Below are 16,443 nucleotides of genomic sequence, written 5' to 3' on the forward strand. Positions count from 1 at the left end.
GGGTCTGGCATGGATTCACATGCTCATGAATATTCCCCGTTGTCAGGCTGGGAATCCTCGGTAAAGAAAAAACCAGTATCAGTTTCGTTTCTGATCTGTCTTTCGTAGTAATAACCAATCACTGGTCTCTGCGTCATACTGACCACAGCCAATGACTGCCCTCTACCTAAGCACCGCCTCTGGCAGCCATCTTCAGATTTGGAAGCACGTGAAGTGGCAGTATGACCAGGTGAAGAGCCGCAGAGGGGTAGGCGGGAGGGTTCGCATGTGAATCCATGCCAGACCCATGCTGGAGAACAACAGTTACAGGTAAGTAACTTGTTCCTTCTCCAGCATGGGGTCTGGCATGGATTCACATGCTCATGAATAAAGAATACATAGCAGTACACACATGCACAACCACGGGAGGTGGCAAAGGCTCAACATTAAGCATTACATCAAACTCAACATTAAGCATCTTACCTCCTCACCAGGCTCACCTCAGGCGAACAGGTTGCGCAGCACTGCTTGGCCGACCCTGGACTCCTCCCTGGAATCCCGATCGACGCAGTAGAATTTCGTGAAGGTGTGCGTCGACCTCCACGTAGCAGCCCTGCATATGTCCAGCAGGGGCACACCAGAAAGGAACGCCGTGGTAGCTGCGATCGCTCTGGTGGAATGGGCTCTCGGACGGCCAGGCAGCGGTCGGTTTGCCAACCGATGACAGTACATGATACAGCCGGAGAGCCATCTGGAAATGGAAGCCTTCGAGAGAGCCTTCCCCTGATTGACAGGTCCAAAGTTCACAAAGAGTTGTGACGTCTCCCGAAAACACTTCGTGCGGTCCACGTAGAACTTCAGCGCTCTAGCCACATCCAGCGAGTGCAAAGTCCTCTCAGCCGGCGACGAAGGCGACGGGAAGAACACAGGCAACACCAAGGGTTCGTTGAGATGGAAGTCCGACGGTACCTTGGGCATGAAGGAGGGGTGCGTCCTGAGAACTACCCTCGTGTCGTGAAAAGTCAAGTACGGGGCCTTGCAGGAAAGGGCCTGGATCTCTCCCACCCGTCGTGCGGAGGTGATGGCCACAAGAAACGCTGTTTTCCACGACAGAAACTTCAACGGGGCCGAGTGCAGAGGCTCGAACGGAGGTCCCATGAGCTTGGTCAGCACCACGTTGAGCTCCCACGCCGGGGCCGGAGCCTTCACCGGCGGGAACGATCTGAACAGTCCCATCATGAACTCTTTCACCAGACGATGAGACCACAAGGACGTCCGGCCCGTGGTTCTGGTGTATCGGGAGATCGCAGCAAGATGAATCTTGATGGACGCGTGTGCCAGTCCAGCTTTGGCCAGCGTCAGCAGGTACGGCAGTACCTGGGGAGCCGTAATCCGTAGAGGGTTAATCTTCTGTGCGTGGCACCAGACAGAGAACCTCTTCCATTTGTGTCCGTAGCATTTAAGAGTCGAGGACGCCCTGGCCCTTGCAAGAACCTCTCTGCAGTCGGCCGGTATGTCGTATCCTCCAAACTCTAGCGCTGCAGGAGCCAGGCCTGCAAGTTCAGCGATTTCGGGTCGTGGTGGAGGATGGCGCCTCCTTCCCTGGAGAGTAGATCCGCGTCCACCGGTAGCTTGATTGGCGGGGACGCTGACAAGTCCAGAAGGTCCGGGAACCATATCTGCCTCGGCCACGCAGGTGCGACGAGGATCATCCTGCACCGTGACCTCTTGAGCTGGTTGACGAGCCGGATTAGCAGTGGCAAAGGAGGGAATGCGTAGAGGAACAGGCCCTCCCAGGGGAACGAGAAAGCATCGCCCATGCTCCTCGCCTGGGGAAACCTGCTGGCGAACCTCCGGCACTTGGAGTTCGTCGCCGTCGCGAACAGGTCGATCTGGGGTGTGCCCCACCGTCGGAAGAGGCGATCCACTAGATCCTGCCGTAGTTCCCACTCGTGGCACGAGCGCAGCTCCCTGCTGAGTGAGTCGGCGATGGTGTTTTTTATCCCTGCCAGATGAAACGGCACCAGAAACATCCTTTGGGCGACGGCCCAATGCCACAGGTCCTGCGCCTCCTTGGACAGTGCTGGGGACCTGGTTCCGCCCTGTTTCCTGATGTAAAACATGGTGGTGGTGTTGTCGGTGAAGATCCTCACCACCTTGCCCTTGAGGGAAGGAAGGAAGGACCTGAGGGCCCAGAACACTGCACGGAGCTCCAGGACGTTGATATGGAGGGAATTCTCCGTCGGGAGCCAAAGGCCTCTCGCGTGCAGATTTTCGGTGTGCGCTCCCCACCCTTCCAGGGAGGCATCTGTGGTCACTGTCTCCTGGTGGTCTGGGGTCTGGAAGTCCATGCCCGCCGTCAGATGCGCGCGGATGCCCCACCACCGGACCGCTCGGCGGAAACTCTCGTCGAGTGTGATCCTCTCCTCGAAGCCGCCCGTCGTTTGGATCCAGCGCGCGTCCAGGAACTCCTGCAACGGGCGCATCCGGAGCCTGCACATGGGAATGAGGTAGATGCAAGAAGACATCATTCCGAGGAGGGACTTGATGGACCTCACCTTGGCCGCGTCGGAAACCAACATCCGCTGTACCTTGCCCAGGATGGACCTGGTCCTTTCCTCCGACGGGGAGGCCAGAAGGGACACTGTGTCGAGCTTCGCTCCCAGAAACAGTGCGTTTTGCGCGGGTACCAGGTGGGACTTGGCGTAGTTCACGGAGAATCCCAGGTCCGTGAGAAGTTGGACGGTCCTTGCCGTGTGATCCACGGCGAGCTCCCTCGTTTTGGCTCGGATGAGCCAGTCGTCCAGGTAGGGGTAGACGTGGATCCCCTCGCGCCGCCACCGGTGCAAGGCACTTGGTGAATACCCTGGGTGCCGACCGTAGTCCGAAGGGGAGGGCTTTGAACTGGTAGTGACGCCCTTGGACCACAAACCTGAGGAATTTTCGGTGCCCCTTTAGGATGGGAATATGGAAGTAGGCATCCTCCAAATCCAACGACGACAGGAAGTCTCCTTCCTCCAGCTGACCCAGGACGTGCTGGAGGGTGACCATCCGGAACTTTTGCGCCTTGATGAACTTGTTCAGACGTCGCAGGTCCAGGATGGGGCGCCATCCCCCGTCTTCTTCTTCACGAGGAAGTATCTTGAGTAAACTCCGGAGCCCCGAAGCCTCTTTGGGACGAGTTCGATGGCGCCCTTCCTGAGCATCGCCTTTACCTCCAGGAGAAGTTGAGGGACGTGAAGTTCTTTCCTGGCCACGGGGGGGACGCGCGGGCACCTTCTTTGAAACTCGAGCGCGTGGCCCCGGGCCAAGGCGTCCAGCACCCAACGGTCGGTGGAGATGGACTCCCACACGCTGACGAAGCTCGCCAGCCGGCCTCCCACCGGGGTGCTTCGGTGGGGGCCCGACCCCACGGCCGGTTCAATCCTGCTTCGACGAGGCTTTGCCGCCTTGACCTCCTTGGCGACGACGGCGGGGTCCGCCAGACTTGCCTCGTCCTCTGTAGGCCTCCTGAGCCGACGAGCGGGCCGCTTGACGGTAGGTGGAGAAACCGCCACCGGAACTTTTGGAGGCACCCTTGCCTCCGCTGCTCCGAAAGGGCGTCCGTCGTTGTTGCAGAACTCCAAGGGCCCGGGCCGTCTCGGTGTCCGCTTTAATGGCCTGAAGGGAATCGTCCACTGTTTTCCCAAACAGATTGTTCCCATCGAAGGGCATGTCCAGGACTCTGGTCTGAACGTCTTGACGGAAGTCCGTAGCCTTGAGCCATCCACGCCGCCTAAGGCAAACGCCGTTGCCCAACTGGTGGAACCCAGTGTCGGCGATGTCCGTCGCAACGGTAATGGCGTGGTCCGAAGCCACCTCACCTTCCTGCAGGATCTCCAGGGCCTCTGCCCTCTTGTCGTCCGGCAAGAAGTCCAGCAGGGGAGCCAGTTTGTACCAGAGCTCCCTGTCGTAGCGGGCCACGATAGCCAAGGCGTTGGCCGCTTTAATCGTCGTCGCCGCAGACGAGATGACTCCCCGCTTTCTTCCTGGCCGCCGCGGAGACGACGGAGTCCGGGGTAGGCTGCGCCCGGAGGCACAGGGGGGCCGCGTCCGGGACCCGGTACTTCTTCTCGTACCGGTCTCTTCTAGCTGGCGTCGTGGAAGGGTTCTTGAGGAGGGTGAGGCCCTCATCCCAAATGTCGTCCAATAGAGGCACTGAGATGACCATCTTCCTCTTGGCCTCGCGCCGCTGATAAAGGAAACCTTCCTTCTTCTTCTCCTCAGGGCAGAGTTGGAAAAGCTCGGATGCCCTGGTGATCATGGAGTGGAACGATCCAATCTCGTCGGGTGGAGAAGCCCTGGTGGGAGGCGACGACGGTACATCCTCGTCGTATACCTCGTCGTCCGTACCCGTCGCTGCCGTGTCAGTCCCCGTATCATCCCCTCGGGTGGACGGGGAGGAGGGCTGGACGGGGCCCGACGGCTGAAAAGGAGGCGGAGGGTGGATCCTTCTTTTCTTGGTAGGGGGAACACCAGAAGGTCCCGGTTCTGGGTCCCCCGACGGGAGAGGTTCCGTCGGCAACGGTAGTCTCGTCCTTATCTCTGAGCACAAGGACTGTATAGCCAACAAAATGGCTGCCGAGTTGTCTCACGGCGCTGGCAGAGGGGAATCCGACGGGCGATCAGGGGCCCCGTCGGTACCCTCGACGATGTCGTCGTCACCTGCGTCGGGATCCATCCCGACGGGCCGGTCTTCTTCCACGCCGAGGCCGTGGCTTAAGACTTCGACCAGCTCCTCCTCCGAGGTTGAGGCCGAATCTACGACGACGCCCTGCCCCCCCTTTTTCTTCCCCACGGGGGATTTCACGGGGGTCCTATCGATGGGCACAAAAGAGGACTCCCTCCGAGGTGGCAGGGAGACTCTGAGCCCCGAGGTCGCCACCACTGGTGTAGCCTCCACAGGCTGAGCCAGGGCCGCCGCAACAGTTTCGATAGAGGGCTTGGCCGGATGGATTAAGGCCTTCACCACCTTAGGTGCGCTCACCGCCTTATCCTTGAGGGGGGGGACACTGCCTCGCTCCCCCTCCGCCTTCGAGCTCGACCGGGGCCTCTCCAGGAGCTTCGCCGGGTGCTCGGCCTTCCTCTTACCCGACCCAGAGCGTTGGCTCGTGGTTGATGGTGCCGGGGAGGGTGCGCCCTGCCTGGCGCCCGTAGAGCCCGACCGTTCGGCGCTCCCGGTGCCAGCGGACTCGCGGTGCTTGGCCTTATGTTGGACCCCCGTCGCCGGGGCGTCCTCAAAGGTCTTAGAAGACCGCTCGGCTTTCTTCCTCTTCTTCTCGCCGGACGGGCTCTTCCCTTCCAGCCAGTTGGCGAGACGTTGATGGCGGTCCTTCATGGTCCGCTCCGACATGTTGCCGCAAAACGCACAGTCCTTCTCCACGTGCGTCTTGTCCTCATGTAGGCAGTAAAGACAAAAAGAGTGTTCGTCCTCCTTGAAGACGTTCTGCAGCTGGCATCCAGGGCAGACCCTGAACAGCTTTCCGGGCGTCGAGCTCCCCTTCTCCTGGGCTATGACCGGGCCTGAGAAACTTCTGGAGTCCTCCAAAAGCGTAGCTCGACGAAATCTTCACCCTTGAGGGGCGCAGACGAATCCGACACGGGTCCCCGTTGATCGGATGGAGAATCGGTGGAGCTTGAGTCTCTTTTGACCGAAAAACGAAGTTTTTGAGAAAAAACGTGAAAAAAATAGCACTAACGCTCGAGAGCAATAGCACGAGGATCCCAACACATGAACGTGCGGTAAAAATCTGAAGATGGCTGCCAGAGGCGGTGCTTAGGTAGAGGGCAGTCATTGGCTGTGGTCAGTATGACGCAGAGACCAGTGATTGGTTATTACTACGAAAGACAGATCAGAAACGAAATTGATACTGGTTTTTTCTTTACCGAGGATTCCCAGCCTGACGACGGGGAATATTCATGAGCATGTGAATCCATGCCAGACCCCATGCTGGAGAAGACAGTGGCTACCTTTGCCTCCACCTACTCTCGCCTTCTCCCACTCCCGTGGCTGACTCCCACCCTGACACAGCCCTCGCTAACCTCAATCTCTCTATCTCCAACACTCTTGATACTCTTTCCCCTGTCATGAGGGTCTGTCTGAAGTCTCCCAAAAAGTGCAACTCTTGGTACGACTCTGATCTGGCTGCCCTAAAACGCAAGTGTAGGGCAGCTGAGCGGAAATGGAATTTGTCGGGCCAAACTTTTCAAAGACTGTAAGGAACTGACCAATTCTGCAGCAGCCTTTTCTTCTGTCACACCCACCCAGGACTTTTGCACGGCCCTGGCTGCACACTTCATCACAAAAACCCAAGACATCCTTTCCTCCCTCCCTTCCACACCACAACATACACATACTCTGGAGCCTTCTTTGCCCCCCCCGCTTCCCCTCTCTTCCCTCTCACCCGTCTCACCCGCTGAGGTCGCCAGACAAGTCCGGTCCATGAAGGCCTCATCCAAACAGGTGGACCTCTGCCCCTCCAAAATCATTAAGGACAACATTGACTCCCTCGCCCCAGCCTTGGCTGATCTCTGCAATCTCTTCTTTTCCACTGGACTTTTCCCAACGGCTCTTAAGCACTCCCTTGTGCACTCTCTACTCAATAAACCCTCTGCCAACCCTTCCATTCCGGCAAACTACCGCCCTATCTCTATGACTCCTTTCCTGGGCAAACTCCTGGAGAAGTTGGCGATCTCTCAGCTCACCCTCCACACTGAATCTATTGGGTGCTTCCAAAACCATCAGTCTGGCTTTAGAGCATCCAGAGGCATGGAAACTGCTCTTCTGAACACCCATGAAGAACTGCTCTCAAACCTTGAAACTAACACTCCCTCTGTCCTCATTCTCCTTGACCTCTCCTCTGCCTTCGACACAGTTAACCACAACATCCTGATTTCACGGCTCTGTGACACCCTGGGAATCACATGTCAGGCTCTGGCGTGGTTAACCTCTTTCTCTCCGACTGCCCATCTCAGGTGGAACTGGGAGCCTTTCTCTCGACTATCACTCTCTCAGCCTGTGGCGTTCCGCAGGGATCTAACCTATCCCCCTGGTTTTTCAACGTCTATATGGCTGCCTTTGCACGTGTGATTGCCAATGTCACCTCTAACTTCCAGTACTACGCGGATGATATGCAACTATCTTTCAGGCTACCGTCAGTCGCCTCTGTTAGGGAGAAATCTCTGTTTAGGCTGAATTTCCTAACCTAGTGAGTCCCCCAGCAGCTTTGCTGGATTTTTGGGGTTTATTTTTTTTTCCTGCCAAGAGCGAGACTCTTTTTACCCTCACTCTTGGACATGATTTGAGTGTGTTTCTTTGAATCTAGAAGTGTTTAATGGGCTATGGGGTCTTTTACTCCATAGGGCTTCATGTGTTTTTGTGATGTGTATTACACAGCACCCTCAGTGCAGTGACACAGGGGTGTCATAGTGACCCCCCAGTATAGACTCAATACCCTGGGACTGACTACTGTCTCCCAGGGCATGTAAAGTCACCATTGACTTTACTAGTCTTAAATTCTGAACAGAACCAGTACCAACCATCATATTGTGGACGTACTGGCTGGGGCAATTCGATTGCCCCAGGGTCTGTTAGTCGAGGGGGCACGTCTCCGTCCCCCCTGATCGAGTTTTGTCTGGTGGCAGTGGATACTACTTTTTATATTCAACCGCAAATATTTTCCTATGGGATTTCCAATTGTTTTAGGCTACTATCTTTATTTAATTATTTACCGTAGCCTCGAACATACCGCCGGTTTATTTAATTAATATTAATTCTCCGGTTGGTATTTTTTGCCAAAACTTGATTCTAAAATGGCGTTTGTGTTTTCGTCTGTGACTCCAACCCAAGTCGAGCCCTTAGTTCCACTTTTTGGCGGGCTTCTCCACAGAAGCCCTCCAAAGTGGTACCACTGTGTCTGGGGTACTTAGGAGGGGTGGAGGGGAATTTAGGGACCCTGGACTGAGTTGCCTAGGCAACTCAAGTCGCACTCCGTCCTGATTGGCCCAAGTGGTGAGCCGGCCGGCTCACCACTTAGCATGTTTGAGTGACAGCTAGGCTGAGTGAATGGGGGTTTGCTGCATAAAAGCAGGGCTTTGGGGACTGGAACTTCAGAAGTCGCCACAGGACCTAAGAATCCGACGAGGGAGAAGCTGAGCCGACCTGCCACGACACCACCACCGGTGGAGCCCTGCTGGACTGCTTCACCACTTTTCCCAACGACAGAGGAGATCTCCCGCTGGAGAGTCTTCTTCCTTTGACTGGTGGGGATAACCAGTTTCACCGTCTTTTCTCTTTCCCGACATATCTCGTGGCCGCCTTGCCCGTGCCAAGCACCCCGGCAACCGGGATACCACGTTTTACCACGACCGCGAGACAAAGGTACCACCTTTAACCAGAAAACTCTGTGACTGGTTTCTGCCCTGGTAGTGCACCGACCTTCATCTTTCCTCCAAGTCGAGATCTTCTCTTCCCCTGGACGACGACGCAACTTGCACCCACTACCAGGAACAACTGCCACCGCTGGAGGATCCTTCCCACTTAAGGTACCGTGTCCCGCCTGGCTTCCCTTGCTACCGACTGTACGGGGTAGATTTAGCCCCCGGCTTTCGAACCTGGGTTAGCCTGGGACACCTTGGCTAAACTTTTCTAAGCCTCTCTAAATGCTTTTCTGAACCCTCTGCAAGACTTTCTAAGCCTAGTGTAACTGTGTGATCTTGGGCGCATTTGTGCTCTGCTCTCTCTAAGAGTGGGCCCAGCCTTTGGACTTTGGCTCACCAGTGACTTTTTGCTCTCTGCCTTGCTAACAGTGTTCTGGAATCGTAGAGCGGTGTACCTCTTCATATTCTGTCTTTTTCCCTCCCTTTTTCACAAACTTATTAGAGTGCAATCTAGTTAAGCGCTCGCCTCTGTATGAAAATAAGTGGTGTTTTACTGTGATTTTCTAAATAGGGAAAAAGGGGAGTATATATCATAATAGTAACTGTGTTTAGAATATTTACAATAAGAGTGCTGGAGTGTTTCAACTGTGTTTTTAAATACATAATTATATACTTTGATACCAAAGCTCTGGTCAGTGTTTGCTTGTATTATTGTACCTGAGTGCCTATTGTGTATACTTTGCATACTGCCTAACCCATCTTGAGGGAAGTCTGACTGCTCAGCCACAGCTACCAGGTAAATCTGGGTGGTACAGACTGCTACCAAGTGGGTTTACTGCCAACACCTGTAGTCTTAAATCTTTTGCAGTGGTCCCTAAGGGAACTGCACAGGTTTCTGCCTAACAGCCCCCTCCTTCTCGCTCCTATCCGACTGTCTGTCTGTCCGCTACTCAGTTGTGGTGTGCTGCAAATTACCTTTGCCTCAACGCCAGTAAGACTGAGATCGTTTGCATTGCTACCCTTGCTCCCGCTTTCCCACTTTCACCCTGCACGGCCTCCCTTGGCCCTGCGCCTGCACCCACCTGCGAGGCTAAAAACCTTGGAGTCATCTTCAACTCCACTCTGTCCATCCCCTTTCACATTTCTGACGTCGCAAAAAAGTCTATCAGCTACACCTCCTCAGAGGTACTCTACTTTTTCTCACTTTCCACCAGTGGCTCACTGTCTCCAAAGCCCTGGTTCTCTCTAGGTTGGACTACTGCAACAGCCTCTTCCTCAACCTCCCTGCTTCTGCCCTGCGCCTTCTGCAACTCTTCCAGAACAGAACCACAAGACTTATCCTTGGCCTCAAGACCAGGGACCACATCTCTCTGGCACTGAAATCCCTTCACTGGCTCCCCATGGCTGCAAGGATCAAGTTCAAGACCCTCTGCATTGTCCACAAGGCTTTCTGGATCCTTGGACCTACCTATATTCAACGTTGCCTACCCAAATACTGTCCCTCCCGAGCCCTCCGCTCATCTACCTCCAACCTTCTGCGAGTGAGCCGGTTCTACAAGCAGAGATTTGGATGGAGATCCTTATCCTCAGTAGGGGCCTCCCTCTGGAATAGCCTCCCTGCCACCCTCCGTCTTAAGCCTGATCTTAGGTTCCAGAAACTCCTCAAGACCTTCCTCTTCTCCTCTTCCTTCTCTCTTCCTCTACCCTGCTAACCTAGCTCTCTGCCCTCTCCCTCCTTTTCCGTACAGCTTGCTGACTGGCCACCTGGTGTACCTCAGAGTCTCACAGGTCCCTGGCACCCCACCAGTCCTCTCGTGCACTTACCCCAGGGCCTTGAACTCACCCCACCCTCACTGCCCTGGAGAAATGACCCAAGAGAGTGGCTCTCTCTGCACTTACTCTAGTCTCCACCGACTGGGTGCTCTTGCCCCCCCCCCTGTAACCGTAAGTGCACTTGCACGATCCGAATGCACCATGTTTGCAGTACATCTGTCTGTTCTCCCCTGTCTACCCCCGTGATTGCACTTGGTAAAACTGCAGAATCGTCGTCAGGCCTATTTGCTGTGTTCCTACTGTTAATTGTGTTATTTGCACTTACTCTCCCTGTGCAGACTATTATCGTCTCAGAATTTCAAGGGCTCCGACTGTTGTTTTTTCCCCATGTTCACACCCCCCTTGAGTGCTTTGAAACACTTGCCTTGTTTATAGGCGCTTTATAAATAAACATTACCATACCATGTCTTTGAGCGTGCTTTACTCAAGCCTTACCATACAACTTAGTACTTGTAGTGCTAAAATGTTTTTTCAAAGCAGTCTTCTGAGAGTTATTCACTTAATTTGAGCTGTACGTGCGCCACTCGATGTATAAGCACTATGCTGTCCTTCACTGAAGTCCTGTTAAAAACAAGCCTTGGCGAAGCCAACAATTTTGCCTTGTATATAGGTATTAGGCATTTACCAGGCACTGCAGTTATATGCCCCGGTACCCGCACCATTTGCACCTGCTACCATCAATGGGCCGTTTATACCACTACGGCAGTGCCTGGCAAATGCCTTTACCATGTCAACAAAAGGCCCAAACCATTGGCATTGCCAATGCTGGTTTCTTTTGTTTTGGTGGTATGACGCCAAATCTGGCAGGACACCTGGAGCTGCTGTTTTGAGCTGCCCCACATTTGTTTGTTGATTTCTTTCTATGCATGCTGGCCTAGAAGTCAGCCCCTCCTGCAGGGCAATACACACCTCATGAACACAAGGCTGTGGGGTGGGGGTGGAGGGGGGTTTGGTGGTAGGATGGTTGATTGGGAACGGTTAGGATCTGTAATGGTGGGGGTGCAATCGGACAGTTTGCCTAGAGTGGCAGAATTCCTTGCACCGGCCCTGGTTCCGTGGATATTTTGTTACAGGGCCACAACTCTATATGCACTGAGAAACGTGCACACACTGTGCACTCAACTGGGAAACAACGTATCTGACTCCATGTGCACACAATGCCCACACCGAATCGAGTAGAAGAGAGGGCTGTGAGACAGACATGGTATCAAGAGAGACACAGACTCAAAGGTGTTTGTTTTAAAACCTAGATTAAAGGTCCCTGGGTTGGTGTAATGCCTGACTGGCCCTAACTGTAAAGGGATGGTTCCCTTAACTGATGTTTCTAATGGTCGTCACTGTCTAATAGTCCAAAATAAAAGTCTGTCCGTGTCTAAACCTATGCTTGCCCTCACTCTTTACAAAAAAATTGATAGGAAGTCTATAAAAAGGAAAACAGTGGTTCAACAGAAAATTGGAAACCACAGTTGGTTACAGGTGGTGGTCTCACCAGGTGTAGTTTGCTCAATGTAACAAAAAAGGGCTGCTCGTAAGACCTTCTGCACAAAGCCCTTGCAGTGGTTTCAAATACTTTCAGTGTATTTGGGTTCCTTGGGGTTCCCTTCCCCAAGCTTCAATCCTTTCAATACTACAAAAAGAAACAATAAGTCTCCAACTTGGTTGGGGCCTCTCATGGTTCCCCAAGCTTCGGCCCCTTTCAGTTTCGAACACCAGTTCAACTTGTCAGGATGTACCTTTTTCTTATATACAGTTTCTCTGACAGGAAATCCTTTCATGGGGTAGAATCGGAGGCTTTTGAAAACGCCAGATTCTATGCTCTTCCTAAGCACGACCACTCTGATCCTTTGCGCCTCTTTTCATTTCTTCCACTTGCTTTCCTTTGTACTTTTTATCTTCAGGTGCTTCCTGGACCCCTTTCATTTATCTGTATTCCTTTCACTTTGTCGTGCACACTTGCACCTGTCCTTTTCCAATCGGGCCTCTTGCACACTTCTTTCACTCTTATGTGCACACCTGCACTTGTTTCCTTCTTTCCTGGTCGTTAGTACCCTTTCCTTTTATTCTGGACTTCGCTTTCACTTCTGCGCCGCTAGTGTGCCTTTTCCTTCCTTCGGTGCCACTAGCGCGCTTTCTCCTTCTTTCTTACTTTCTGTCTCTTTAAACTGTCCTTTTCGCTTCGTGCCGCTTTACAGATCTTGCTTTTCCCTCTTTCCTTCTCCAGTTATCTGCACACTCCTGAGTTTCTTTCTCTCTCACTCATGTGAAACTCGCCAGGTAGCGTAGCGCTGGTGAGCGGTCTCTCCTGGATGCTTTGGGTCGAGGTCAGGGTCTCACCACCTTCCCTTCAGACACCTTTGGGCCCGGCACACAGCCCTAGGGAACAAGCAATTACACGGACAGCGCCAGCGGGATACCGGCTGCCTTGCTCCGGCTCTCTGGAGACACAGCTCCCTAGCCACGCTTCAGCCCCTTACAAACACTGGGCCAGCGTTGCGCCATTCTCCTCCGATTCTGAGCCTAGCGCTGGGCCTGGTCTCGCTGGCGGCAGAGGTGCTCGTTTCTGACACACTGTCATCTTCAGCAACCACACCCCAGTCCCCCACCCCCAATTTTGCTGAGATATCTCGCAGGCATTGACTGGCTTTGTTGATTTGAATAGTCTGCTTGGGGCATGATGTGGCACCCATTCCTGAACTGCCACATAGCCCTTCAATGTAGTTTTTCTGCACATGTGTTCTGCAAGTAAGTAAGCACGTTTAACGGGTTCCATGTGATAATTCCGCCGCCAAAATATTGCGATGCAAAAATATTGCAATATTTTTGCGGTGAAATTCACACAGGGACCCTGCGGGGGTCACCCCCGCAACCCCTGCTCCCACATAATATCCCAACAAAAATATCGCCTATGGCGAACCAAACGGCCATATCTATGGCAATATTTTTGTTGGCGATATTATGTAGTGATACTGTTTAACGTGGGTTTGCACATTGGTACCGCTACTTACTTGGTGGGCAGTGTAGTCGGCATGGCACCTCGGTCCAGGGCTCCTCCTCACCTGTCCCGACTCCTGTGTCGTGGTCGTCGCACTGCACTGCAGCATTCATACCATTGAGTGGACGATCGGATGAGGGGGCACGTGTGGTGCTTGGTGGCGTGCTAATGCACATTGGCAAGGTACCAGTGCTGACACCATGCCCATTCACTCATCGTGGCCCTGACCCAACCCCATGTCCCAACCTTCATGGTGCCACCTGGTCTGCTGCTGCAGCCAGTAACTATAAGGGCCGGTGCTATCAGTAAGCAAGGCAGTAGTGTGGAGGTGTAAAAAAGCATTTTGCCGCTCTAACATTTCTAACATATAGGCAAGCGCCTAACCTTGCCTAGTGATAGCATCGGCCCTGCACGGAACTGCAGTGTTCATCAAGGTTTTCAATGACCTTCAATGCAAGTCTCTCCAGTATGTCTGGAGAACTAACCGCCTCTGAAGACATGGAAGGATTCTCCATTAAAGTTACAACTTTGCTATTATGTAGTAAAAGTTTTGAGTCTGGTTAAGTTGCAGTTTGAGTTCTTCCCTCCATTTCGGAGAGAAAGCATTCACACTAGCACATGCGGTAACATTCCGGTCCAGTTAAAAGGCAGGCCTGGCTTGACCTGATGGCTTAACTGGGTGGGCCAGGCTTCGACCCTTGTAAGAGTTGGGGTCTGAGGCAATGTGAATGCCACCAGTCGAGGGTCGGGGAAAGCAGTGGGCTAACCAGGTAAATTCTCACCATACTGCCCCCAGGCCCAACATCCACTGTTTCAGGGTGGCACTCGCCCCCTTAGCCACCTTCCCACCAGTCGCCAGAATCAGGCATGGGAACTAGGACTTCATAGATTGAAATGGGTACTGTACAAGCCTCACCAGGAAAATACACAGCGACTTCTCCGTCAATAAATTACTTTGGCAGATGTACACCACAATCTAACACCAGTGCAAGAATAAGTTACATAAGAACAGAAAATGTTACAAGGCCACCCTTATTGAACTCCACTTAAACACCTTTACCTTTTAACTATGAAAGGCACTCGATTACTCATGGCAAAGCAATAAATAATGGTAAACATTAGTGACATTTAACAGTGTGCACTATCATATCCACTTTTACATCAAATAAGGGTCAACAATATGTAGCATTAGAGGTGCAAAGACTACTCATACAGGTGCTATCCACTTCTCCCAAATGTCTTCTTTGAACTGTTTTTGTGCCTTGCCACCCCGATCCCAACATTAGCCATTTGGCTTTACCCATGACTGCAGTGCCACCATAATCAAGTTCAATGCCTTTCTTTAGTTCTAATTTCAATCTCTTCAAAATAACCAACATATGCCTCACATCTCTCAGGGATAAAAAAGCGGCATTGGGAAATTACCCTTCTGCTTTCCCTATTGAACATTTCTTAAATCTCAAACAGTATTAATGAACTCGAACAGCAGCAATTAAGTAATTTTTCACTGTAGGGTATCCTAAAATGATAATTTCTGACACCTTTCAATTAGAAAAAGGAAACTGTTTTATGTTTTTTCGCATCCATATTTATAAAATGTACTTTTTGTTTGGAATGACTTCAATGATACTCAACTATTTTGATAAGGTTTATTTTACGAGGTGATCTCTTTACATGTTTACACAGATCAAAATATTCCACTGGCAAGTATGCAACCAGAAAGCTACTAAGTTTGTAATTCATAGGTTTTTTCTCCTTCAGCACTGTGCATGACTGTGTATTAGGATCCTCCAAATTATTTTTAGCAGCAATTTAAAAATACACATCTTAAATACTTAAACCTGCTCTTACCCTTCTTTCCGGCTTCAATACTCAAGTCAATGGCAGCTCTGATGACACTCTTTTCATTCAAGTAGCCAAAGTCCGGAGGAACTGGGAAAAAGCAAGAAAGAGATAAGGAAGAGACAGAATAGATATGTATTTTAAACCAGATAACAGCAAATGCAACAATCCACAGATTGCATTAATTATCTAATTGAATAGTGGAAGTGCTATTTTTATTTTCAGATTAAAGCCTTAAAGGACTTTCCAGATGTAAGATTAAAAAGATGTAGAGCAAAGAAAGGCCTCAGATGCTAACAAAAGCTGATAAACTTGTGAATGCTTACAGACTTCAACGTCAGACAATGGTGATGAGGCGGACTGGTCTCGCCATCGGTACGAAAGTTCTGATTAAGTAACGTCCTTCATAGAGATATAGAAATCATTCTATGTCAAACCGGAGGCAAGCATTACGCTTCACTTCTTTAATGCTACTCTTAAGCAGCTCTTCAAACCTTATATATTTTTTTTGTACACACTGTATTGAAAAACAACCATGAGAAATATCGGAAGAGAACTATACATCCCCATTAGTCTCTAATTTTTAAGTAGTTTTCTGTTTCCAAAAATTCACCAATCAGCACCTTTCTATTCCCTTGATGTCACATCCTGACTGAGTCCTCTCCTATTCTTTTTGCTGCTCTCAAGCAGATAAGTACTATTCTTTGAAAGCATGCATTAAATTGTGTTTAATATTGTTTTCATGCGTAGAAATGATGCAGACCAAAGTATATTGTTGAAAGTATATAAGTGTTAAGATGAGAGAGCGCACATGTGTAGTATTAGTTAAGATCGCCAGCTACAAGCGAGTTGTAACCTTCGATGGCGTAGCGCGCAGCAGGGTCGTTATTGACCAAGTCAAATGGTGCAGCAGCCAGCAGTAGCAAAGGGAGACACAATCTGGGTCCATGAGCAAAGGCACCCACTCTGGGAGACTGTCTCAAGTCTCCCGGCATACGTCATGTATAAACTGGGTAATATTATGAATTAGACAGGACATGAAGGCGTATTGTGCAGTTTCTGCGCATTGCGTCACGAAGACGTGCATGTTAGAGGAACGGCGCTAGAGACCGCAACCAAATGTGTTTGTATACCGTTAGTAGCACGAAGTGGACACAGTGTGAAAGCATAATAGGATAGCAAGACACTCATTAGCACCAAAGATGTTACATGCAAGCATACAGCAACCTAATGTATACAATTGGTATATGTTTAAATACAACATTAGACGGCATAGCCTAGAGGACAGACATGGAAGAAGACCAGGGCAAATGGAGTGAAGGAAGCTAGGAGGAAGTGATAAAGGAGGACGACAGGGACCATACTATCAGCTTTAAGAG

The 16,443-nt window shown here is 51.5% G+C and overlaps 1 protein-coding gene across 2 annotated transcripts in view; it reads right to left on the reverse strand.

The window, feature by feature from the left end:
* The window catches only part of FOCAD (focadhesin), a 2,926,805-nt gene that overhangs the window by 549,914 nt on the left and 2,360,448 nt on the right, over positions 1 to 16,443 (reverse strand). For both annotated transcript variants that reach the window (XR_011282193.1, XM_069630760.1), the window contains exon 35: positions 15,074 to 15,154. Coding sequence is in view for 1 of the 2 variants with exons in the window: in XM_069630760.1 (XP_069486861.1) it covers positions 15,074 to 15,154 (81 nt within the window). In the remaining variant the exon portion in view is untranslated. The remainder of the gene's footprint in view (positions 1 to 15,073; positions 15,155 to 16,443) is intronic.

This window comes from Ambystoma mexicanum, chromosome 6q (genome assembly GCF_040938575.1).
Source record: "Ambystoma mexicanum isolate Mex_15411 chromosome 6q, UKY_AmexF1_1, whole genome shotgun sequence".
Lineage (NCBI taxonomy): Eukaryota > Metazoa > Chordata > Amphibia > Caudata > Ambystomatidae > Ambystoma > Ambystoma mexicanum.